At 43.5% G+C, this 23,194-nt stretch overlaps 2 protein-coding genes across 6 annotated transcripts in view; one reads left to right on the top strand and one right to left on the bottom strand.

The window, feature by feature from the left end:
- Positions 1 to 5,486, top strand: part of PWP1 (PWP1 homolog, endonuclein) — a 16,740-nt gene extending 11,254 nt beyond the window's left edge. Inside the window, exons 10-15 of the mRNA XM_028745568.2 lie at positions 846 to 907; positions 1,461 to 1,572; positions 2,058 to 2,148; positions 2,621 to 2,742; positions 3,675 to 3,780; positions 4,361 to 5,486. Of these exons, the coding sequence (XP_028601401.2) occupies positions 846 to 907; positions 1,461 to 1,572; positions 2,058 to 2,148; positions 2,621 to 2,742; positions 3,675 to 3,780; positions 4,361 to 4,473 (606 nt within the window). The 3' untranslated portion in view covers positions 4,474 to 5,486. The remainder of the gene's footprint in view (positions 1 to 845; positions 908 to 1,460; positions 1,573 to 2,057; positions 2,149 to 2,620; positions 2,743 to 3,674; positions 3,781 to 4,360) is intronic.
- On the bottom strand, positions 4,834 to 23,194 carry PRDM4 (PR/SET domain 4). 5 transcript variants are annotated; one of them, XM_028745566.2, is made up of 12 exons: positions 22,562 to 23,190; positions 17,916 to 18,049; positions 17,260 to 17,436; positions 15,772 to 16,455; positions 14,383 to 14,532; positions 13,654 to 13,701; positions 12,489 to 12,607; positions 11,606 to 11,691; positions 9,430 to 9,557; positions 8,621 to 8,935; positions 7,673 to 7,841; positions 4,834 to 5,834 (listed from the first exon to the last, which is right to left on the bottom strand). In XM_028745566.2, the coding sequence occupies exons 1-12, from the start codon at positions 22,570 to 22,572 to the stop codon at positions 5,522 to 5,524; spliced, it is 2,334 nt and encodes a 777-aa protein (XP_028601399.2). In that variant the 5' UTR covers positions 22,573 to 23,190; the 3' UTR covers positions 4,834 to 5,521. The 5 variants fall into 5 exon arrangements, with proteins under 5 accessions (XP_028601399.2, XP_028601396.2, XP_028601397.2 ...); XM_028745563.2 differs by having other exon boundaries at positions 15,772 to 16,560; positions 22,562 to 23,189; XM_028745564.2 differs by having other exon boundaries at positions 15,772 to 16,560; positions 22,577 to 23,188.

The following is a 23,194-nucleotide window of genomic DNA, read 5'->3' as shown; positions in this document are numbered from 1 at the left end:
CATCAGATTTGAATGATTTGAATGTCAGCAGGCAAACATGAAGATGGAAAAAAGCAGCTTTGGGTTCAAAACCTCAAATTCACACTTCAGTCACACCATGTCTAACAAGAGTAATCAAATCCAAAGGTGGCTGGAGCTCATTCCTTTAATAATGGCTATGGGGTGTTTCAGCAGGTGCTCGTCTTAAATGTTGCTTCAAGGATGAAAAACCACCTCTACTGCCATTTTCTGTTCTGCTGTTTAAAATCACAGCAGGCCCACCATCCCTTGCCTCTGGTAACGCTAAGTGCAAATACCACTGAGACAGGTTTTAGCAGTATACGAAACGACTTAAGTTTCACAACCAAAATATAACACAAAGGAAAATGCCTCTTAATTTTGGGTTTCACCTTTAGCTACAATTTTCTTAGAAGGGCAGGTGGTGGCAGCTCCGTGGTAGAAATTGAGGTCAACTATCCAATTTGATTAATCAGGTGAAACACCATTTCAGCCTGTAATGCTCTCCATCAGGACGTCTAGATTGCAGAGAGATGAGTGCTGTAGGAATGCCTGCTTGCTACTGTCAGAAACTGTAAATAAAAAAGTAAATAAAATTCTTGGCCAGGCACCAGGACTCTCCTTTTTCTTTCTCCAACATCCGCAACTTTGATCCAATATTTATTTTGCATGCTAAGGAATGGATCTATTTTGTTTAAAGGTAGCAGGTAACCAGATTTCCAGAAAGCTGGCTGTTTGAAGAAAAATTCTGTGTATCAGGAATTACACAAAATGAGATCATATACAGTATATCTTGTGCAACTGAATTTCAGTTGAACTGTGTTTCTCAAATCTAATGTTCTTTGCAGGTGCAGACGCTGCAGTTTCATCCATTTGAAACACAGACTCTTGTCTCTGGTTCTTATGACAAGTAAGGAAGGGCATGTTATACTTTCACTGCTCTATTTGTACAGTGTAGGAGCTGCATGATTGTAACAGGAGTACAGAAATCATAATGTGGCACTAAAAACACTTTTTGCTTCAGTGCAGGGTTTGGCTTATTCTTTTGTTAACCTTATGTTGTCTGACACACTGGTTTGGTTACACTTCCTTCCTCGGTGATCTCTGAACGGTAGTGTTCAGTCTGATTTTCTTACTGTTACAACCTCTGGGGTATGCTATGCTTTTCTCATGGTTGGATAGTTTTTTCGAGGTCACCAGCATGAGTTTAACCAAACTGCGGGAGGTAGTGGAGGACAGAGGTGCCTGGCGTGCTCTGGTCCATGGGGTCACAAAGAGTCGGACACGACTAAACGACTAAACAACAACAATGCTTTTCTCAATTACTTAACCTAGAATTAAAGAGCTTTTGAAAAGTTTGGCACGGGTGTGGAGGGAGAAGGTTGAACAAACACTATCCGCATTTGACCAAATAAAAGAACTTCATACCCTGCTTGAGTCCATGCTCTGTTTCTGCTTTCCAGATCAGCAATTTTGTATGACTGCAGAAGTCCACAGGATAACCATCGAACCTGGCGCTTCAGTGGGCAGGTTGAAAGAGTGACTTGGAATCATTTTTCCCCTCACCACTTCTTGGCAAGTACAAGGTTCCCAGTTACCTTTTTCTGCCTTGTGTTTTATGTATTTATGTATTTACACCTATTTATGTATTTACACCTCACCCTAATGAAGGTCCTTGAGGCTATTTTTAACATACAAAATGAATGGACAGCAAATACTAAATTGGAACATAATGCCACCCACAAAAATTAAACTAATCATTAGGCTTGAGGTCTGCTATCTATTGCTGTTCCACTGTACCTGCTACCAACAAGCTATGCCAAAAACAAACTTCCACCAATGGTGATGGGCCAGACACAGTCCCCAATTTCTCCCAGAGACTGTGCCAACTCCTTACTGCCGCAGATGCTGCTCATCCGCACCCCTCTTTTGCTTCTGGGTATGGCTTGTGTGAGGCCTGATGGCATCATTTGTGGGGCTGAGCTTGACCCACGCATTTCCAGATATTGTCGTATTGATTCCTTCTGCTTTTTAACAGTGCTTGGAACTGTTTTCTCTAGGCCAGCACAGAAGATGGATTTGTATACTGTCTGGATGCTCGTTCGCACAAACCAGTATTTACAATGAAAGCTCATAACGAAGAAGTATCTGGTAAATTTTCTGTTTCTGCCCCCAAACAAATGCTAGGTCTCATTTCTATATACAATATAAACCGGGATGGGGGTTAGTTATCCTGTATGGACATGCCTGAGACAAACATGTACTTGCCATTGTGCAGTGTATAAGAGATGACAGATGAAATAGGAAATCTAAGATACCTTGTTTTTACCAGAGGAAGGGGATGCAGTGATTGGTTGGTTGGTACTGCTAACCAAGGACTTTGAGAGTCCTCAGTGTGTGCCCTTAACTTGAAAAGGAAAGAAGGGTGTGTGTTCAAGACAGTAATGCTCTTATTGGGTCCCAAACGCCAATGTTTTTTATTGGGTCAGTAGGTCCTCTGGCAAATATCCAGCCTTGCCAACCTCTAGGCCTGCCCTTGTTATAATGCAAAACTAGGATTTTAGCTCATTGCGATTTCTTTTTTAAAAGTGCTACAGTAGAAATGTATCCTTGTGTTTTGCAGGACTACAGTTAAGCAGCCAGATTAAAGGATGTCTTGTGACAGCATCTGCGGACAAATATGTGAAAATTTGGGACATATTGGGAGATAAACCTAGTTTGGTTCATTCCAGGGACATGAAAATGGTAATTTCAGTCTTTCTAAAAAAACAACAAACAGTCTTCTCTTTTTAGGATTGTCTGGCATATGGTCATTTAAATGAACCAGGTGCAGATCAGTCTTAAGAATTATCTAATGTATCAAGAGTTTCAGAGTTTTAATTATTGCACACTCACAACACCCATGAAAGATTTGGAAGTGGGTGTAGAATAAAATATCAAATAAAATATCAAATTAGTAGTACACGTCCACCCAAAAACAATTGTAAAACAAATGCTAGTATTATATAAAGCACATGTATTAAATATGAACATTCAAAATACTGAAAGATCAGTAACTGCATTTAGTGGAGAATACATTGGCCCCAGGGCAATGTGTCCAAACATTATGCAAGTTGTAGTCCAGCAGCCTCTGGAAGCCTATAGGTTCCTCATTCCTCCTTTCAACTATTGATACAGTGGTGCCCCGCAAGACGAATGCCTCGCAAGATGGAAAACCCGCTAGACGAAAGGGTTTTCCGTTTTTGAGTTGCTTCGCAAGACGATTTTCCCTATGGGCTTGCTTCGCAAGATGAAAACGTCTTGCAAGTCTTGCAATTTCCCCCCCGTCCCCCCCTCCTTTTTCTAAGCCGCTAAGCCGCTAATAGCCTTTTAGCAGCTAAGCCGCTAAGCCGCTAAACTGCTAATAGCGCTAATCCGCTAATAGGGTTGCTTCGGAAGACGAAAAAACCGCTAGACGAAGAGAATCGCGGAACGGATTCTTTTCGTCTTGCGAGGCACCACTGTACTATGATTCCTATGCAAAGTTTTATACACTAGCTTGAGACTGGATATGTAGCAGGAAGCTGTAGCAGCACCTGTCCATATTAAGCATACATTCTCAAGTCTCCCTTAGGAAAGGTAGGTAGCTGAGTTTCCAGGGGATCACACGCTAATCATGCTTTGTTTTTTGCCCACAGGGTGTCCTCTTCTGTGCTGCATCTTGCCCAGACTTACCATTTGTTTATGCCTTTGGGGGAGAGAGACAAGGATTACGTGTTTGGGACATAAGCACAATTTCTGCAGGTGAGATTGCTGTTTTTATCTGCATTTAGCATTTAGTTCTAGCTGGCGTGTTCAACCCTGAGAAAGCGATGCTTTGACTAGGCAAACTGCCACAGGAAAATAGGGTATAAAATGTCAGAGAAATGATCATCTTAGCATCCCCTACCATCTATTCCAAGAGATTACGCCAGCTGCTCCCAAGTGTGGTAGAGTATACTCCTAAGGCTTCCTGAATTTCTTTTGTAAATGAGGGAAGGGATTGTGTAACTCGATAGTGTGACCTGGGAGTTTGATGGGTGTTGGTGTGGGTGTGGCTGGAATGTGGTTTGTTTGGTTGTTGTTGTTTTGCTTTTGTTGTTTTTAAGGGATGGCATCCAATTTCGTTGCACTTGTGCAATGTTGCACTTGTGTAATGACAATAAAGAATCTATTCTATTCTATTCTATTCAAAGGTGTACTGCATCTGTGGATGTCATTGCATTATTTCCTGGTTTAAAAGAAGTGTGCAACAAACACATTAAGATGGCTTACATGGTAATTATTAAAGGCCAGAATTTATGTAGCAGTACTAACAGAACTACTCTTCTTATTTGTGTTACAGTGAATGAAGTGTTTGGAAACCGACAGAGGCTGGTGGTTGCCACATCAAGTTCTGAAGCAAAAAATTCTGCTAGTGGCTGCAGCAGTGATCCAGATGCTGTAATGGAACCGTGATCTGGTATTACATTTTGCACTGTATAATATAAAGTGAATATTGATACCATGACTGTGCAAAAATGATTTATCTACACCTTGGAGGATATTGGGCAAATCTAATCTTACAATCTGTTAATGTAAAAGCTTGAGCTGCCCATATAAGCTTTTCTCTCTAATGAGCAGTGAGCAGAAAGGGAAATTACACAAAAAACTCGCCTCACCACTTGGTTTTCATGCAATGTATTCATTCTTTGGGAAGTGAAGATTTTAAAATATGTATCTAACTTCATCAAGAAGTCCTTAAGTGCTTCAAGGGGGGGGGGGGGAGATTCCTACATGAGCAGAAAAGGTTTGAGGAAAAGAATGGTAATTAATGCATGCGTTAAAAAGCAGTGTTTTAATTTTTCCATAAGGAAACAACTTTTTTAAATGAATCTTCATTCCATAAATATATTAGCAGCAGAACTCCCCAAAATACATGGTTATTAGTAACCATACAGGTAATACCATATGGCACTATATACAGCAAATTGCTGGCTCATGCTAAAACCAAATCTGCATTTATAAGCATGCTTTCCTGTATTGATCCCGTACTGTATATTAACAGTATCATCTGCAAATACTAGTTGTCTTAACACATGGGCAATTCATTGGCGTACAATGAATATTGATTTAAGTAAGTTCATATTGAGCCCAAACTAATGTATACATCACTTGGGTGGGGGAGGAGTCAGGGCACTGTTCTGCTGTGATGGCATACAAATCAAATTTATTAACTGTAAATGAGGGTATCTGTTCTTGTTCCAAGCAGCTGACTAGAATACAGAAGTGTAGCTGTCAGTTTTTCTTAAGTCATGCATTGCACTTCAACCAAATCACCAGTAGCAGTTTCCACACTTGAAGTGGATAGGTGATAAGTTTGTTTTTACCCTTCTTGGAAACCTCTGAGTGCATGCGCCATTTTCATAAGGGGGTGAGATCTGGTCCTTGCCCAGAAATTCACTGTAGTGTAATAAACATGATTTTAGGAAGTCGAGTCGATTTTATATTTTAAGTCCTCCATTTCTTATTTGTGGCAAGAGAGTGCGTCATTTGTCACATACATGTTTGTATTAAGCCTACAGGTGTCACTCCTTACAGAGTTTATCAATTCCTCTTCCTCTGAAGAATCATCCTCGTCATCTTCTTGGGCTGAGAGACTGGAGGTTGGTCCTTTACAGATTTTTAGGTGACGAGTGAGATGATATTTTGTTAAATAAGCCTTGGAGCATTTTTCGCAGACATAGTCCCGCTTCCCTTCATGAGAATTTAAGTGTTTCTTTAGATGGTTTGTCCTCAAGAACAGCTTCTCACATTGGGGACATTTAAGTTGGCGTTCTCTAAACAAGGAAGAAAATAAGCATTTGTAATTATGATTGAATGTAGACTGATAGAGATACATTTATTTATCTATCCATCTAAAAAAACAACACTTATTGATCTGGTTTCCATGTCACCAGTTGAGCTAAGCTGTGGTTTAAAGTAGGGCTGGGTGATAGCAGATATTAAACACGGCAATACACAGTGATGTTGAAACAAGCAGCTGCGTTGGCCCCAGCCCTGTGAGGCACCAGGGTGAAACTGCCACTACTCTTAACGAAGGAGCTGAGGTGGTTTCACCCCACCACCTCATGAGGCTGGGGATAGTGCAGCTTGTTCCCAGCGCTGGGAACAGGCTGCCCCCACCCTGGTTCCTTGCCTGAACTGCCTTCTGCTGGCGGGGGGAGGGGTAGGAGCAGTTTAATGGAGCCCCCACAGGGCCAGAGTTGGGGGGCAGCTGAGGAGCAGTTTAAAGTTTCCAGGGATGAACAAACTGTATTGGCCTGGTGGTACAGCTCGCTTCTCCCTCTGCCACCAGGGGCTTATTTAAATTTCTCCATTAAGAGGCGCCTGGATGCCTGCCCCTCAGCAGGGAAGTCTTAAGACAGCTCCACCTCCAGCCTGCACAAGCGGGGTGGAGGCTTTGTTAGACTTCTCCTCCCACCCATGCAAAGGCAAGTCCGTGCGCTTGCCTCAACCACCTCTGCCTTGGCACAGGTGGGCTACCACTTTCTCCCAGGAGCAGCGGTAGCCTGCCTGTGCGAAGGCAGACTTGTGAACAGAGCCTGAGAGGCTTTGTGCACTTGGCTGCTGTTGCCTGGGAGGGTGATCAATCACTCTGAGAGCAAAGACACAGCATAATTGAACAACCACACTTCCTCTGTTCTGCGCAGAGGAAAGGTGCATAAGAGACAACACCTGCATTTCTGTAGAAAATCTGGTGTTCTAAATTATCTTTCCTCTGCAAGTTACCGTATTTTTCGCTCCATAAGACGCACTTCCCCCCTCCTAAAAAGTAAGGGGAAATGTGTGTGCGTCTTACGGAGCGAATGCAGGCGGGAGGCAGGCAGGAAAAGCCCCCAAAAGCTGCACACAAGCTCCACGCAGCTCTTGCGGGCTTTTCCTCAGGAGGGAGAAGGGACTGACGCGGCCAGTCAGTCCCTTCTCCCTCCTTGTAGAAAAGCCCACAGGAGCCGCATGCTTCTTAAAGTGTGGGCGGCTCCTGTGGGCTTTTGCGGGAGGTGGGGGTATTGCCATAGCCGCGCGCAGACTCTCCCAGCTGGAGAGGTTGCGCGCGGCTATAGCAGAAGCCTCTTCAGCCACGCGCAACCTCTCCGGCAGGGAGAGGCTGCGCGCGGATATGGCAGAAGCCAAGACAGCAAGCGGGATGCACCCCGCTCGCTGTCTTGGCTTCTTTGCTCTTTGGGGCTCGGGGTGGGGGAGGAACCCGGGCTTCCCTGGCAGCCCCGAGAAGCTCGTGGAGCAGCGGAAAGGCCTCTCGGCTGCTCCCCAACCTGGTATTTCCCCCGCCAGCGCCAAAGAGCAGGTTGAAAGGAACCCGAAGTCTCCAGAGCGCAGCGGGAACTCCCGCCACGCTCCGGAGGCTTCGGGTTGCCTTCACTGAAGCCTGGAGAGCGAGAGGGGTCGGTTCGCACCGACCTCTCGCTCTCCAGGCTTCCAAGGTAGCCGCCTGAAGGCGACTGAACGCACCTTGAACGGCAGCTTGTTTTAGAGGGGGAGAACAAGGGAAAAAAATTCAGCGCCTCCTGACGCTTCGCTGAAGGGGCATAATTTTTTTTCCTTGTTCTACCCCTCTAAAACAAGGTGCGTCCTATAGAGCGAAAAATACGGTACCTACTGGGTATGTGTGAGCACATGCTGTTTGAGATCCTGCCGTCGCATGAACAGTTTGTCACAGTAATCACACTTGAGGTTTTTCTCCCCTGTATGGATAACCATGTGAGATTCCAGGTGGGCCTTCTGAGTAAAGGACTTTTCACAGAGAGCACAGCGATAATTCTTCTGACCTGGAATTAGTTAAACAAGGGGTATAAGACCATTTTACATTGTTCCTTTTACCTAATTGTATGAACACTTTAAAACCTAAGCCAGCATCCTGTTTGCCATTAACAAGGAATGATTATGTGGGGCAGCTGCATGTTCACATGCCAGGGAGTATGTATCCCTGAGCTCTCCTCACATTTTACTACTGACAGGACACTGCATCATCCTACACCCAGTGTGATCCATCACAGTGCCACACAACAGTCCTTCCCATCGTAACACATTATCTCCCTGTGTTTCCACTTTGGAAAAATGTTTCAAATCTGGCTAAAGGCTAAAAACAGAGCATTTAGTCAAATACGTATTGAACAGAAATGGTAAATTGGGATGTACAGAAAAGGCATGCAAGCAAGATAATAAAGCTCATTTCCATATGTTCTTTCTATTTTGTGCAGGGGACTTTAAGCAGGGCTCTGGGGCACACAGTATGCAACAGCTGGGACTTTGCATACAATGTTCATTTCTAGTGAAAGAGGCTTGGTAGGAAGGAGGAGACACTGCAGCCCAAAGATGCTGCCAAATACCTTGGACTTTCTGAAAAAGGCAAAAAAAGAATGCTAATAAAAAATTAAACAAGTCACTTAGAAACAAATTTAGTTTCTTTCACAGAAATAAAAAACTATATTGAGAGCTCATACTGAGTTTGCCTGTGGAAATTTGTCCACAGCAATACAGTTCATTAACAACCCAGGCAACTGAAGCCTCACATTATCAACTTCAGAACTTTAAGGTCTTCACTTACCTGTGTGTATTTTGAGGTGTGTACGGAGATTGCTAGGGTCACTAAAGGCCTTGCTACAGAAATCACACTTGTGTGGCTTCATGCCCATGTGCCCCATGAAGTGAACATGAAGCTTAGACGGTGAGATGAAAGCTTGAGGACACATGGAGCATTTCCACTTTCTCTCCTTACTGTGGCCTGGACCATGGTTGCTGCTGTGCCCCTGGCTGGGGAAGTGGCTGTGGATGTGACTACTCAGGTGCGCCTTGAATTCTGTGTAGGAAGCACATTCTTTTCCACAGTGACAAGTGTGCACATCAGGATGCTCAGGAACACCTTTAACGCAAAAACAAGACCTCAGACTTTCAAGCACCACACCTCTCGTATACTTGCAAGCTTGGCTCTGCTTAAAGGTGACTGGTCTTCCCTTTTTATTCAGTGCATTTTGCAGGAACAAAAGACAAGAAAATAATCCTGACTAAAAAAAAGGCACAGAAAAAGTTACAAACTAGTAGCTTTGTGCAAACAAATGGTCAGATAGTGCTGTAAAGCCAACAGTGTGCAAATTGGGCATTACAGAGTTTCTGTTCCTTGGTAACTGATGTTGCACAAGCTTCAAAGCTCATAACTGAGCTTCCCAGCCTGCAAAATAACCCAGCTTGGCAAACATTTTGTAAATTACCTAGAATTAGAATTCCACATTCTGGACATGAATAAAATTAACAATATGGAGCTAAATCCATTCAAACATAGCTCTGATAAGAAGCAAACTGAAGGCAAGTGGATGTTTTCTACAGGATACATTCAATTAAGTGCATCAAACTGCTTACCGATTTGTCTGGCATAATCTCGACTATAGTAAAATAGAAGCTCATGCTCTGGGGGGATATCACGTGAGGTGCAGAAGTAAATCTTTCCATCATGAGGATAAGCCACCAGATTTTGTTCTTCCCGATTCCTGTTATATGCAGGGAAGAGGGGAAACCAATTTAAATGCGACATAGTATTTATATTTATTCCATCAATATTTCTGGAATGCTTAACATTCTTAGTACAAGCTAATTCAAAATAGTAACTGACCACTTTTGTAGCTGTCAGAAAAAAATATTTCTGCTGAATGAAGAAGTGGACCTTTCTGAAATTCAGCTTTGTAATACAGTGGCAACTCGGGTTAAGTACTTAATTCGTTCTGGAGGTCTCTTCTTAACCTGAAACTGTTCTTAACCTGAAGCACTACTTTAGCTAATGGGGCCTCCTGCTGCCGCCACGCCACCGGAGCACGATTTCTGTTCTCATCCTGAAGCAAAGTTCTTAACCCGAGGTACTATTTTGTAACCTGAAGCGTATGTAACCTGAGGTACCACTGTACTACTCATTTCCATCCAGTGGTCCACACAGTGGGTGACTTCCATCCTGGAGCAGACAGCTTCTTTAGAACAGGGATGGGGAATGTGTGTCCTTTCAGATGTTGTTGGACTCCAATTCCCATCGGCTCTAGGTAGCAAGATTCAGATGTCATTGTTTTACTTTTAAACATTTCCAATGTCCACCTCTGGACTCCTGGATCCTATGTCTTTGACACCCTGCATATTTTACTCCCCGCGACTTGCATCCAAACTTACTGCAGCCCATTTCAGGAAAGTCTGCTGTGAATATGCACCAAAACATTTGACCCTTTTTGCCACAAACTTCTGTGCCAAACAATACAGCCGGAAGCTTAGAAGTGGAGGGTAACTAGTTGTACAGTGGTACCTCCGGTTGCAGATGGAACCCGTTCCGGAGCTCCGGTCGGATTCCGAGGTTTCCGCAGCTGAAGGTACTGCTGCGCATGCATGCAGTGAAACACTTCTGGATTTGCCGTTCATGTTACCCAAAGGTAACGTAAGCCGAGGTGCTACTGTACTGGTGAAAGGTTTAAGTGGGCCTAAAGAAGGGCAGAACAATCCTATTGAGGAATGGGTGAAGAATCCATAGCAGAGCTACTGCACTACAGCCTATGCCCAACTATGACCAAGGCAGGAGGGGAAGCTGTCTCTGTCCCCTTCCATTTGATCACAGTAGGAGCGTATTAACTAACCCAGCCCCAGAGCTGGCATATTTTTGGTACATGTCAGGGCAACAAAGGGGCTTAGGATCTTGTAATATATAGTTTCTGACTCACACCTGTGTGCATGAAAGGTGAACCTGAGCCGAAGTTGCCAGTGTGGGTGTGTTAGTATTATTTTTATTATTATGATTTAAACCTTCAGCGGGGAACCTATTTCAGTCTGAGGGCTGCATTTCTTTCTGGGGACCTGTGGTAGGTCAAGAGTGGGCAGAGCAGTGAATGTAAAGTTCACCTTTCTACAGTAGGCTAGTTTCTATATACACACACAAACACACCCCTACCTCTATCCTCCATTTATATAAATGACATGGGAGTTCAAGTATACAATGTAGTCAAGCAAAATCACTCCCAGGGACCAGACAGCAAGGCTTTGAAGGCCACATTTGGTCCCTAGGCCTAAAAGTTACATTGCTCTAAGTGCCCCAAATTCAGATAGTGTCTCAGAAGCCAGAACGTGTGTCTCAAAAGCCAGAACAGCATTTTCAGTTGGGTCCAGAAACCATCTGATAACCAGTGTAGTTCTATGAGAACACGTATGGTTGGAATAAGTTTTCTTGAATTACACTTTTGAGTCCAAAATATTGGACTAAAGCAGGCATAGACAAACTCGGCCCTCCAGATGTTTTTCAGACTACAATTCCCATCATCCCTGACCACTGGTCCTGTTAGCTAGGGATGGTGGGAGTTGTAGTCCCAAAACATCTGGAGGGCCAAATTTGTCTATGCCTGGACTAAAGCAGTTAAAGAAAGCAAGAGTGCTATTTCAAGTAAAAATGGGGGCAGAGAAAAGCGAGATAGAATGATAAGGTTCTGATACAATACATGGAGGAATGCATATCATATCAGTATGACTGTTCCACTAAGATACCTAACCCTGCCTAAGTGTATTGTTTTCTCACCTGGCTTTCCGCACAAACATCATCCAGTTACATTCATTTTCATCAGTTGTGATGATATAGAACTCCAGGACATTGTTGTGGTACATCTGATGAGAGAAAAGTAAGACAGAAGTGCCAGTTGAAATGTTTGGAAAATCTCTCCACAGAGACTGTCGCTGCAGCATGGAGGAAATATTACATGGAGGAAATATTACAGCCAGGACTTTCCTGCAGCAAATTTCTTAAGTGCTGGAAACAATCTAAAAAGATGGGGTAAACTAAGCATGAAGACATCATACTATGGACCATCCTTTATTAGAGAATAGCTTCATTTCTAGAAGCACATTCTCCCTCCCACCCCGATTTCCAAGACGCCATGATCTGAACCTTTGTAAGGCACTATGTGCTAGAGCTCCCTGACAGGGCTTCAGTTCACAAGGATGAAAGGAAAGAAGGACGAGGCAGCTATAAAGCCCACAGTAGTAAACTCAATTTTGCCTGCTGTGCAGACAAGCCTTAAACAGGTGTAGGGAACCTTTGGCCCTCCAGATGTTGCTGTACTAGAATTCCCTAGTCATTGGCCATGCTTGCTGGGACTGATGGGAGTTGTAGTTCAGCAACATCCAGAGAGCCAAAAGCTCCACACACCTTTCTTAAGAGAACATTATATTTCTTAAGAAAAGCATTATAGCTGGGGAAAAGGAAGGCAAGTCTCAAGCATTTTCAAATCTGAAAATGGAATATTATACATACAGATACCACTTAATTCAGGATAACTTGCCACTTTTCTCACCATACCCAATGTCATGTTGCCATTTTTTGTGCATGCACACAGGCAAACCCACGTTGTCTTTTTTGCACAAGGTTCAATAATGAAGAGGAGGACATGGCAACACAAACTGACCTTCCAAATGTGATTGGCAGCTTTGTCTGTCCAATCTGCTACTTCCATGGAGTGGCTCTGCTGCCCAATGAGGGGTCCAAAGCAAGTGCGTACAGGAATAGTTTCTCTAGCCAGCACACCTGCCAAGAGGTTTAAAAACAACAATCCACTGATTACACCTAACAAATTCCAACACCACCACTGCAAAGATGTAATGTTGTATAGCACTCAGAGGACTACTGCTAAGCATCAGCCCATGAAAGGATCTACAAAATGAGATAGTCACAGGAACAACTACTAACACATAAAACTCTTGGGAGTACGCTCAACTGTTAATCACTGCATCAATCTATTTTTTCTTCTAATATCAAATCATTTACTTTCAGTCGAGTTGTGAAAGTGAGGTCCTGACCTCCTGCGCTCACTTAAGTTTTCAAGGCACTTCCTGCAAAAATAGAAAATTTTTATTTCAGAAACTGCAGAAGCAGCCAGGAATACAGCAAGCATCTCAGGTTGCCAATTCTTTGCACAGTTAGAATAACTAGGTTCTCCATAATCTCCCCAGTTACTTCACTAAACATCTCTGTCCAGCTTGTTAATTCTCACTCCAAGAGAGTGATGTCTTAAGGCAGAGGGTTTTCAACAAAGGGGTTCCAAATGTACTGCTGTAGGAGAGAGATAGGTCATACTATCAGTTCAAGAAGACAGACCCACCAGACCTGGATGGTGTGGCACATAAATTGAATGTAAGCTCTTAGAAGATACCCCAAGATCTCCTGAAAGCCGCAAGAGACATACAAAGGTTCTGTAACAAGTTAGTCACTGCAGAAAGTGTCTCCTGAAGATATAAAGTTTGAAAGTCATTGGCCTGAAGGCTTTCAAGCCCTTTATGAGCATTGCAGCAACAATGTCATGGCAGTTTTAGACTCAATCATCACTCCCTCCCACCGACTTAATTAAACCCTTGCAAAACAGAGATTAAGCCAAATAAAAGTTCCTACTTTAGCGGATCTGGAGCTGCGTTTTCAAGAACACAAGTAACTAAATATAACGTCACAGGGCTTAAATGAAACATTTAAAGACATGGATATAAATACAACCAATAAGTTTCTATGAATGCCTAGGCCTAATTCCACTAACTGATTGAGTCAGAGTTTCATTGCCAAAGTTTATCTAGTGGCCATACCCAAGGAGGAAGATCCAAGACATGTTGATAACTGACAATACTGCCCACCTGAAGAGAAAAGGTGACAATCTCTATTAGTGTAAACTAATGTACCTTTGCAGACATAAAAAATATGCTACAGAGAATACTACCTATTAAGAATCTTGCACTGAGTGGGAGTGAAATGACTTGCTGCTAGACTCTTGACCTTCTAATTATCTACCCCTGCCTCCAGATCAACTACCTTCCTTAAGGAGCTGTGAGGCACTAAAATTTTATAGGGCTATATAATAGTTGCTGTAGCTAGGTTAACTGTTCTACATAAGAAAATGCAAACATGGTGGGGAAGCAGATGTTGTTAGACCCCAACTCCCATCAGCCCCAGCCAGCATGGTCAAGAGTCACAGATGATGGTAGTCCAGCAACATCTCAAGGGCCACAGTGTAGCCACCCCTGATCTAGGCAACAAGTCTCGACAATGTTATTGCTTTCCTCATTAATCACTTAATAATAAGCACTGGCACAATATAAAAATACCTCCCACCATTCTCTGCCTACAAAACAGATATTCTTGTCTTGTACACCCATTTACAAATGAACTGCCCAGACTCAATTTCTTTCCAAATGCCACCTTTTAATTATCTTGTTTTCCACTATTACCATATGAGGTTTTATTCACTTGGGATCTCCTTTTCTCTCCCCAATCAACCATACCCCACCTCATAAAAATCTAGTTAACGGTATCCTTACCAACTTCGGCTCCCATGAGAGACTGGCGGATGACAAGCTGTTTCGGGAGAGAAAGCCTGGCTCGGCTCTCGATTGGGGTGTCTGAAACGAAGGTCACAGGCCCGTGATCTGGACAATCAGATGGGTAGGCCTTGTCGCAGAGTGTGCACCCTGCAGTTGAGGGAGGACACAGAACATTGGGGATGTTGTTACTGTAGCAAGTCAGGCAAGATGAGGGTGTCACAAATACAAAAAGTCAAGTTACAAATAGTTAACGCAAAGAGCCTGCAGTCTTCTTTTTCTAATCCTGCACATTTGTAAATACAGTAATGACTTGCCCAGCTCTTTGTGGAAATTAAAAATTGCCTTCAAGTGACCAGGGCAGAAAATATTGCAGAAGTTGGGTTTGCTCAACTTTTAATTTATTTATTTGAGGGAGGAAATACACATCATTAACATACTGTAGGTCTGCATGGACAAGACCAATTTACACTAAATTAAAATGTGATGGAAAGACAGGTTCTTTATTCTGAGTAGCAGGTGGAGGTGAAGGGATGTGCAGCAGGGATGGGGAAACACATGGAAGGGTGCTTACAAATAGACATAGTTTTAGTTAGAGGAAAGCCTGTTGTGGGAACATAGCCACTTAAAAGTCAAGACACACAAACTTGATCAAGTTTTTCTTCCAGTTTCTAGCCCAACAGCACTAACTGGCAAAAGGGTCCACCAAACAGGAAACCACCTTGTACCTTTCTTTGGGCAGAGCAGATTTTCAAGGGACCTACTTCTATTGTCTTCTATTCTGTTTCGATTTTAACTTTGCAAGATAATATTGCAACCTGCCCTGGGCCTTTATGGTGAAGTGTGGCTAAGAATGTCTCCAAATAAATATAAATAAGTGCTAAAAAGGGAAACAGGGCTGGTGTTCTTTTTTCAATAATGAAGATAACAAAACACCAAACAAACATGTAAGCAGGGAAAACACTTGAGACAATTAGAAAGTGGGGGGAGGGGCAAAGAACAATTGAGCTGCATTCACTTTAGAGCCTGTATGTATAGACGTGAGGGAATGAGCAGTGACAGTGGAACAACCCACATCCACTCCTGTGTCTAGGTATGTCTGTATGCACTATGAGCTGAAAAAAACTTGTTTTTTGTAATCTGGAAGGGAGAAATCAACTGGGCTGACAAAAAAGGAAAAAATACACACCAAAGTGTTGGTTTCTTTAAATGACAGTTCTGTACAATGTAAGATTTAGCCCAGTTTCCCCCAACTTCTGTTAGATTTCTTTTATGGTTCAGCTGGACTCTGCCACCAGAAGTAAATACGTTTACTGCAAGAAACGTGCTACCTTGCAATGCAAAAAAATACCTATAGACTGAGGCAAACATACACTGACAAACACTCACATATGGTAAACAAGGTAGCCATGTTCTCCTTGTTTGAATTGGAGTCCTCCATCTGCAGCGATGACGGCACAAAGGAAAGGTTGTCTGGGGAGACATCCACATGAGTTTGTCCCATGGCTACTTCCTGGCTTATGGAAGTCACAGGCTCCAAACTGAGACCCACTTCATGTAAGGAGACAGATTCCAGGGATGTGAGGTTGTGTGAGGTAGAAAGTGCCACACTCACAGAATTGCTGCTCATGGCCACTGCATGAATGGAGTCGCCAAGCGTCCTGTCAGATAGACCACTGACACGGCCTGCAATGTGGTCAGGCTCCATAACAACAGGAAGCTCCAAGCTGCTACCATGAATAGGGAGGACGCCATTATGACCTACAGTGTCCGTGGTTAAGCTGCTACCCACAGCATCCACAGCTAGAGGCTCATGACTATGGCTTCCATTTGCAATCTGTGAATGATCCCCAGCCACATCACCCATTGTAAGTTCCTCAGCCATCCTGTCAGTAGAGATTGGGCTGGTAACCCTCGAAACACTTTCCATGGAGATTGTGGTATCCAGAGCTACCTCATGGCTGTCGCTGGGATGCAAGCTTTGGGTGCTGTGTGTGTTCACTGAGCGGGAATCCATGGAGACAATGCCTGGTTCGAGACCCACCGTTCCATTGGGCTGGTAGGGATCTAGGCCTGAAGGGTTGTTGGAGACAGATAAAGCTGGATTACTATCAACATTTATATTGTTGGGGTGGATGTACTGAGGTGGAGGTCTGTCAGCTAAATAAGATAAAAGACCTGAAGAAGGGGAGAAAAGAAAAAGAGAGGGGAGAAAAAGAGAAGAGAAAGTGAGAAGAGGATCAGTTTGCAATAAAAAGTCAAGTTTCAAGTGGCTGAACCTAACAGCAATCTATACATACAAATAAAAATCCAACACTTCTAAATCTCTAATAGCCAACATGGTGAATTCCAGATGTTTTGGACTTCAAACCCATCATCCCTGATCACTTGGCAGCGTCTGCTGGGGCCCAATGGGAGTGTAGTCCAAACATGCGGAGGGTGACATGTTGTCTACTCCTGTTCTAGAGGCTGTTGCTCTTTAAAGCCACCTTGAACTCCTTTGGGATGAAGGGCAGGATATAAATTTAATAAATAAAAACTCTAAATCATGAAAAAGTTAAGACTCACAAATAGCAATTCTATGCAGTTCCAAGATTTCTCAAGCCATGAGAAAAAGAAAGCAAGACATACGACTACAATTCTGCGAAAAGCCTGCTTCTGTATATGACTAATGGTTAAACATTTTTTTAAAAATGGGAGAAACTCACTTAACTTACCAAGTTTTTAACCCTTTCCCTGAAATATATATCCTGCCATCTAACCCTTTCAGGGCCAACATTATTACTCATTCCCCCTGCAAGAGGTTCTCCCATAAACCTTCCTGCTGAGTAAAGACTTCAGTCTCAACACACGTCTCCATCCAGCCACACTACTTACCAGGTAGAATGTGTCTGAAGTAGCTGCTCTCCAGGTGAGGGTATGGCGGTGGAGGTAGGGTATAATTTCTCTCTGGTATTCCACACATCACTCCCCGATCCCCAATGCCCATTGGAAGCATCAGGGACAAAGCAGAGGGTAAGGAGGGCCCCAAATTTGGAATTGCAACTGGTAATCCTAGCAGAAACAAAATGCAAAGAAAATGCAATTATACTGCCAATAAATTAAGAAGCAGCATGGGGGGGGTTAAAATGAGGAGGATCATTGAAAGCATTGGTTTCTATCACAATGGGGGAAATGCTGCTTAAGCTTCTTTTAAGTTTTTCACCCCCCTTTGCTGCTGTTCTTGGGAGTTGCTTCACAGCAGAACTCTGCACTGTGTGTGGACATTGTATTTTTGGTAACATTTCAAAAATGCTCATATAACTGAAAGTGTGTGGAATTGCCACCAGGATCCACAGATGCCAAGCTTCGGTGGCAGGAGCACCATAATATGAGACAAAGGAACAAAGTAAGAGCAACTTCCATTGAATGGAGGAATGCAGGCCTCCAACCTTTCCTAGGCTTGGTCAGCTACACACCTTCCCCTAGTCTGAACAGCACAAAGATATACATAACACAAAAAAGAGTCGTCGTCCCTCAGCTTGCTATGTTACCTGGTGCTGGTATGGCATTGTGTGTTGGTGAGGAAGCCAACCCTAAGTGGCTTCCCGAGACAGTCAGGGCATTGCTCACAGAGGAAGCCGTCAGCTGCTCCATCCCTACAGGGTTCAGGCTCATTTCATTCATCCTAGACAAAAGAAAACGTGTAACACATGCAGATAAAATTCCAGCCAAGCAAGTTTTCAGACCTGCTCCTTATCTTGCCCAAAGTTTTCCACTTAATATACATACATTCACTGCTACAAACAGTACACTACATAGTTATATGTTCTCAAGGGCCTTACAAACCATTCCCCACAGAGATTAGATCAGGGATGAGGAACTGTTGGGTCCCAGCATGTGTCCAGTGATCATGGATGATGAGAACTCAAATCACACAGCAACTGGTTCCTATCCCTGGATTAGGTCAAGCCTCAGCATGTCATTTATTGATTGTGTTCTTCAATGGTAAAAGATTCCAGATTATTAATATTTTGATTTATTCTCTAGACTTCTACAATATTTGTTTTTTGCACATTTTGACAGGATAAATCAAGAGACGTATATCAGGTCTACAGAAAAAAACTTATTTATACAGAACATTTCTGCGTACAGCACAATGCAACTCAAAAACTTAAGAGAAGCCTTGCTAGATCAGACCAAAGATTAATCCAGTCCAACATATTTTCCATGGTGGCCATCCACATGCCTATGAGAAGCTCACAAGTTCAATTATTGTGATTTATTTAAAAGAATTTTCAGCCATCTAAAATCATCATCAATACAGTGGTACCTCGGGTTACATACGCTTCAGGCTACATATGCTTCAGGTTACAGACTCCGCTAACCCAGAAATAATACCTCGGGTTAAGAACTTTGCTTCAGGATGAGAACAGAAATCAGACGGTGGCGGCATGGTGGCAGCGGGAGGCCCCATTAGCTAAAGTGGTGCTTCAGGTTAAGAACAGTTTCAGGTTAAGAACGGACCTCTGAAACGAATTAAGTACTTAACCTGAGGTACCACTGTATTGGCAGCATACAATTGCCATTGGATGTACGGGGTTTTTTGCATAATCAATATTGTATGTGTAGCAGGACCTAGAAATCACATTATTTAATATTGGGTGCCTGTCCAGTGATGTCCTTTTGTGGGCAGAAGGCACTTTGTTCTAATGAAGGCTTCCCTCAGCAGAATGGCAAAGGAGGCCATCTTCCCCTCCAGTTTCTTGTGTAACCTCCCATGCTGCTCCAAGAGTTTCTCAATCCTCTGGAGAAGATTCCGTTTTTTCCTATTTCCCCCCAATTCCCCTCCCCCTTCACACCATTTTCGTGCCATTTCTTTTTTTCCTATGCACACCATTTTTGCATCACAAAACAGGCAAGTGTGTATATTAAATAAGTGCAAGTTGTAAGTTATCTGTATCTGCATGGATAGCTTTTTGCTACATGTTAGAAAGTGCAACAATTCTATCACTGAATGATAGAATAGTAGGGGAGTTAGCTTAACAAAGTGTAGATACTGATTAAGAAATATTGCAAGCTAAATTAGTAACACTAGCAGTATCATCCTGTTGTATTTACACAGAAGTCCTTGTGGGTTTATTTGAGACCTTTGCCTAGTTAAGTGTGCTGAGGTCTGTGGCATTTATTTGGAATATTTATGAACTGCTTAACATTACAAAATACCATAGTGGTGTACAATAATAAAACAATAAAAACGTAACAAGTAAGAACAGTTATAAAAAGAAATTAGATACTGCCCACAATTCAACTCCTCCTCCTGGGAAAGCCAGTAAAAATTAAGTTTATAGCATTTGAGAAGTATGGAGCCCAGGTGTATAACACAAATAATGACCCAATATTATTTTACAGTAGTACCTTGGGTTAAGAATTTAATTCGTTCTGGAGGTCCGTTCTTAACCTGAAACTGTTCTTAACCTGAGGTACGACTTTAGCTAATAGGGCCTCCCGCTGCCACCACGCCGCTGGGCGATTTCTGTTCTCATCCTGAAGCAAAGTTCTTAACCCAAGGTACTATTTCTGGGTTAGCGGAGTCTGTAACCTGAAGCATCTGTAACCCGAGGTACCGCTGTACAGGTTTTGAAGAAATGAAGCATATGAGAAGTTACTGTTCAACAAACAAAAGTAACTGTGCAGCGCTAGAAGGAAAGGGCACCTTTACTTTTTCTCCTTTTTCATCCTCTATTACCTGAACACATCAGAAACAGGTAGGTAGCCGTGTTGGTCTGCTGTAGTCGAAACAAAACAAAAAAATTCCTTCCAGTAGCACCTTAGAGACCAACTAAGTTTGTTATTGGTATGAGCTTACGTGTGCATGCACACTTCTTCAGTATCTGAAGTATCTGAAGAAGTGTGCAATGCACACAATAGCTCATACCAATAACAAACTTAGTTGGTCTCTAAGGTGCTACTGGAAGGAATTTGTTTGTTTGTTTGAACATCAGAAACAATGTTCTATCAATTGTTAACACAGAGTGAGTTTACAAGACAAAACGATTACAAAATTGGCCCTCATTTTAAGCTGATTAATCAGCTAATTAAAGTTTTCAACTTTAATTATTACCTAACTAGGCATACACACTTTATTATTTTCCTTCTTCCATCTCTTTGCTCATGTAACTGAATATTTAACTCTGTTATAAATGCTCAGTCACTCAAGACATTACACAGAGAAGCACTCTAGTTGCTTAGAAAGATGAGGTAATTTTAATCTGTTTTAGTATTTTAACTTCTGTGTGTTTTAAAGTATGGTTGTAATTTTTTCTCAGTGTTATTGTCTTGTAAACCGCTTTGTGGTTTTTTAGAAGCAACTGGTGTAGAAATTTTAAGAAATTATTTTTTAAAAAGAGAACAGAAGCAAGGAACCCCCTCAAGACAAATATTTACCTTTCCTTTGAATGCTGTCAGACAATTCTGACAAATAGTCAAATACTTCGTACTGTTTCCTACACAGTTTTCTCCAGTTTGCTCTAAAACTCCCTGCACCTGCAGGGATTATCTGTGATAATCTTGAAAAGAAAACAATGCTCTGCACTTGCCTTCACAAAAACATGAAGATGTATCACATCCATCCACAACTCTTCAAAACTGCTGATATGGACAAGGATCAATGACTTAACAATATCCACAAAGTGTTTAAGACATCACTTTTTTGTGGCCTTAAGGTCATAGTTTGCATCACCAACATACTGTGTCTTTAATGAACTTTTTGTTTCCAGTGTTGAACTGTTTCTTGTGAAACTTGTAAACTGCTCTAAGCAGTGCTTTTTTTCAGGGGGTACTCAAGGGTACACAGTACCCTTTTTGTTGTTGTTAAAAAACTGTGGCACTTAATGTAACAACTTCATGGTGAGTACCGGCACCTATTTTCTAGGAAAAAGAACACCGGCTCTAAGCAATATAAGGCAAAAAAAATTTGCAAAAATAAATGGCTTTGGGCAGTTCTTTTTTTCAGCCAGAACTCGCCAGAATTCAGTTCTGGCACCTCTCAAGTGGGTGCCATTGCCATTCTAAGAAAACAATTATTTTTTTCTGTACATTACTGGTGACGTTCTTTCCCTCCATCACCCTTAAAATGAATGGTGAATTATGTAAAAATGACATAAAAGTGCTTGAAGTGCATGGAATGGGTGCAATCTAATTTGTAAACTCCCTGTGTAGGGACCAAAGTAGCAAGTCCATCAATCAGGCAACTTAACTACAACTTTAACAGCAAATATGAGAAGCAGACTGCACTTCCAAAAGGGATTGTGAAACCTGAGGTGGGGTGAACACTCTGTGGGAAGGCACTGTTGCAGCTGAAAGGCACAGCATCTTTGGTGTGTTGTGTGCTTTAGCATGTTGTGCATGCTGAGAACCAGCTATGCACACCTCTTGATACAGACTAGAGAGAGTGCTAGAAATTACAGTGAATAAAAAGCCAACAGGCAAAATGGAATGACTGTACTGCCAGCTTCTGCTTTTCAAACCACAAATTCTTTTAATTATTCTCACACCTCGTCTCTCAACATAGTGCTGCAATATTACAGCAATGAAAAAGAGCATCAGTTATCACCTTTTGTTTGGCATTCCAATAAAGTTAAGCATATTTCTACTCTACACCAAACCCATCAGTATCACATATACGTTACACCATGTTATCATATATGATCCTGCCAACTCCCAGTGTTTAATGTACCATCCTCTTTCGTTGGAAAGCTGTTTAATAAATACACAGCTGCCTTAAACAAAGTCACTTCTAGTTCACTATGTGTTTCAGGCAGAAATCCTCTCCAACACCTGAAAACGCCAGGGATTGAGAACCTGGAAGCATCTGCGTGCAAAGAAGCCTCTGAGCTTCAATGCCTGCCTTCGACCCTTCCTAAGATTTCGCATGATAGAAATCCTGGCTCCTGCTGCGACTATTCCGTGAAATCTCCATCTCTGGAGCGCCTTCCCTCCTTGGACACAAGTGCCTGCTGCAAAATCGCCGTTTGCTCCGCAGCCTAAGGGATTTATCGTCTAACGGCACTCTGGACGCGCCCAGAGGCACCCCTCTCCACATAACCCAAGGCTCAACTTCGGGGGGCTGCCATCGAGGCTCGGCAACCGGCGCAAACTCGGCCCCGACACACACAAACGCACCTGTGAGCCCTCTCACCTGTGATGCATTTACCTGGCGAGGCCGGTGGGGCTGAGGGGGACCCGGCGGCGGCGGCGGCAGCGGCCTCCTCCGCCGCCTCCTCATCTGGCCTCCCCGCTCAGCCGCCGCCCTTCTCCGCCCCAGGCAGGCGAGCAAGCGAGCAGGCATCGACCTAAGGCAGCAGCAGCAGCAGCAGCCGCAGCGGCCACGGCCGCCTCCCGCCCCACCTCAGCGCAGGCCCCGGCCTCCGCCAGGGGAGCCTCATGGGAGGAGGCGCGGCGCGCCAGCCGAAGGAACAGCGCCCCCTTCCGGAAGGGGAGGTGGCGCAGCTCCACAGAACAGCCGCTCCCTGAGGGGACGAGGCGCGCGAGAGGGGGGAGAGAGAGCGCGCGCGCTGGCAAAAGCCGGGGAGGGGAGGGGAGGGAGGGAGAGCCGTGCTCAGAACGGCGATGGCTTCCGCTCCGTTCCGCGTCCAGGAAGCGACCCCCCCCCTCCTTTCCTCAAACCGCGCGCCGCCGCTCTTCTCTAGACTGGCCTGTTCGCCCTTCGCTGCAACGGCTGCCCTTTCGCTCAGGAGTCCTTGCGCGGGCCTGCTCTGTCCTGACGAGAAAGGGCTTCTCACGGCCGCTGCACCTTCGCGCATGCTCAGCA

This window comes from Podarcis muralis, chromosome 10, assembly GCF_964188315.1.
Source record: "Podarcis muralis chromosome 10, rPodMur119.hap1.1, whole genome shotgun sequence".
NCBI lineage: Eukaryota > Metazoa > Chordata > Lepidosauria > Squamata > Lacertidae > Podarcis > Podarcis muralis.
Note: the sequence above shows the minus strand (reverse complement) of the source record. Positions and strands in the feature narration are given on the sequence as shown.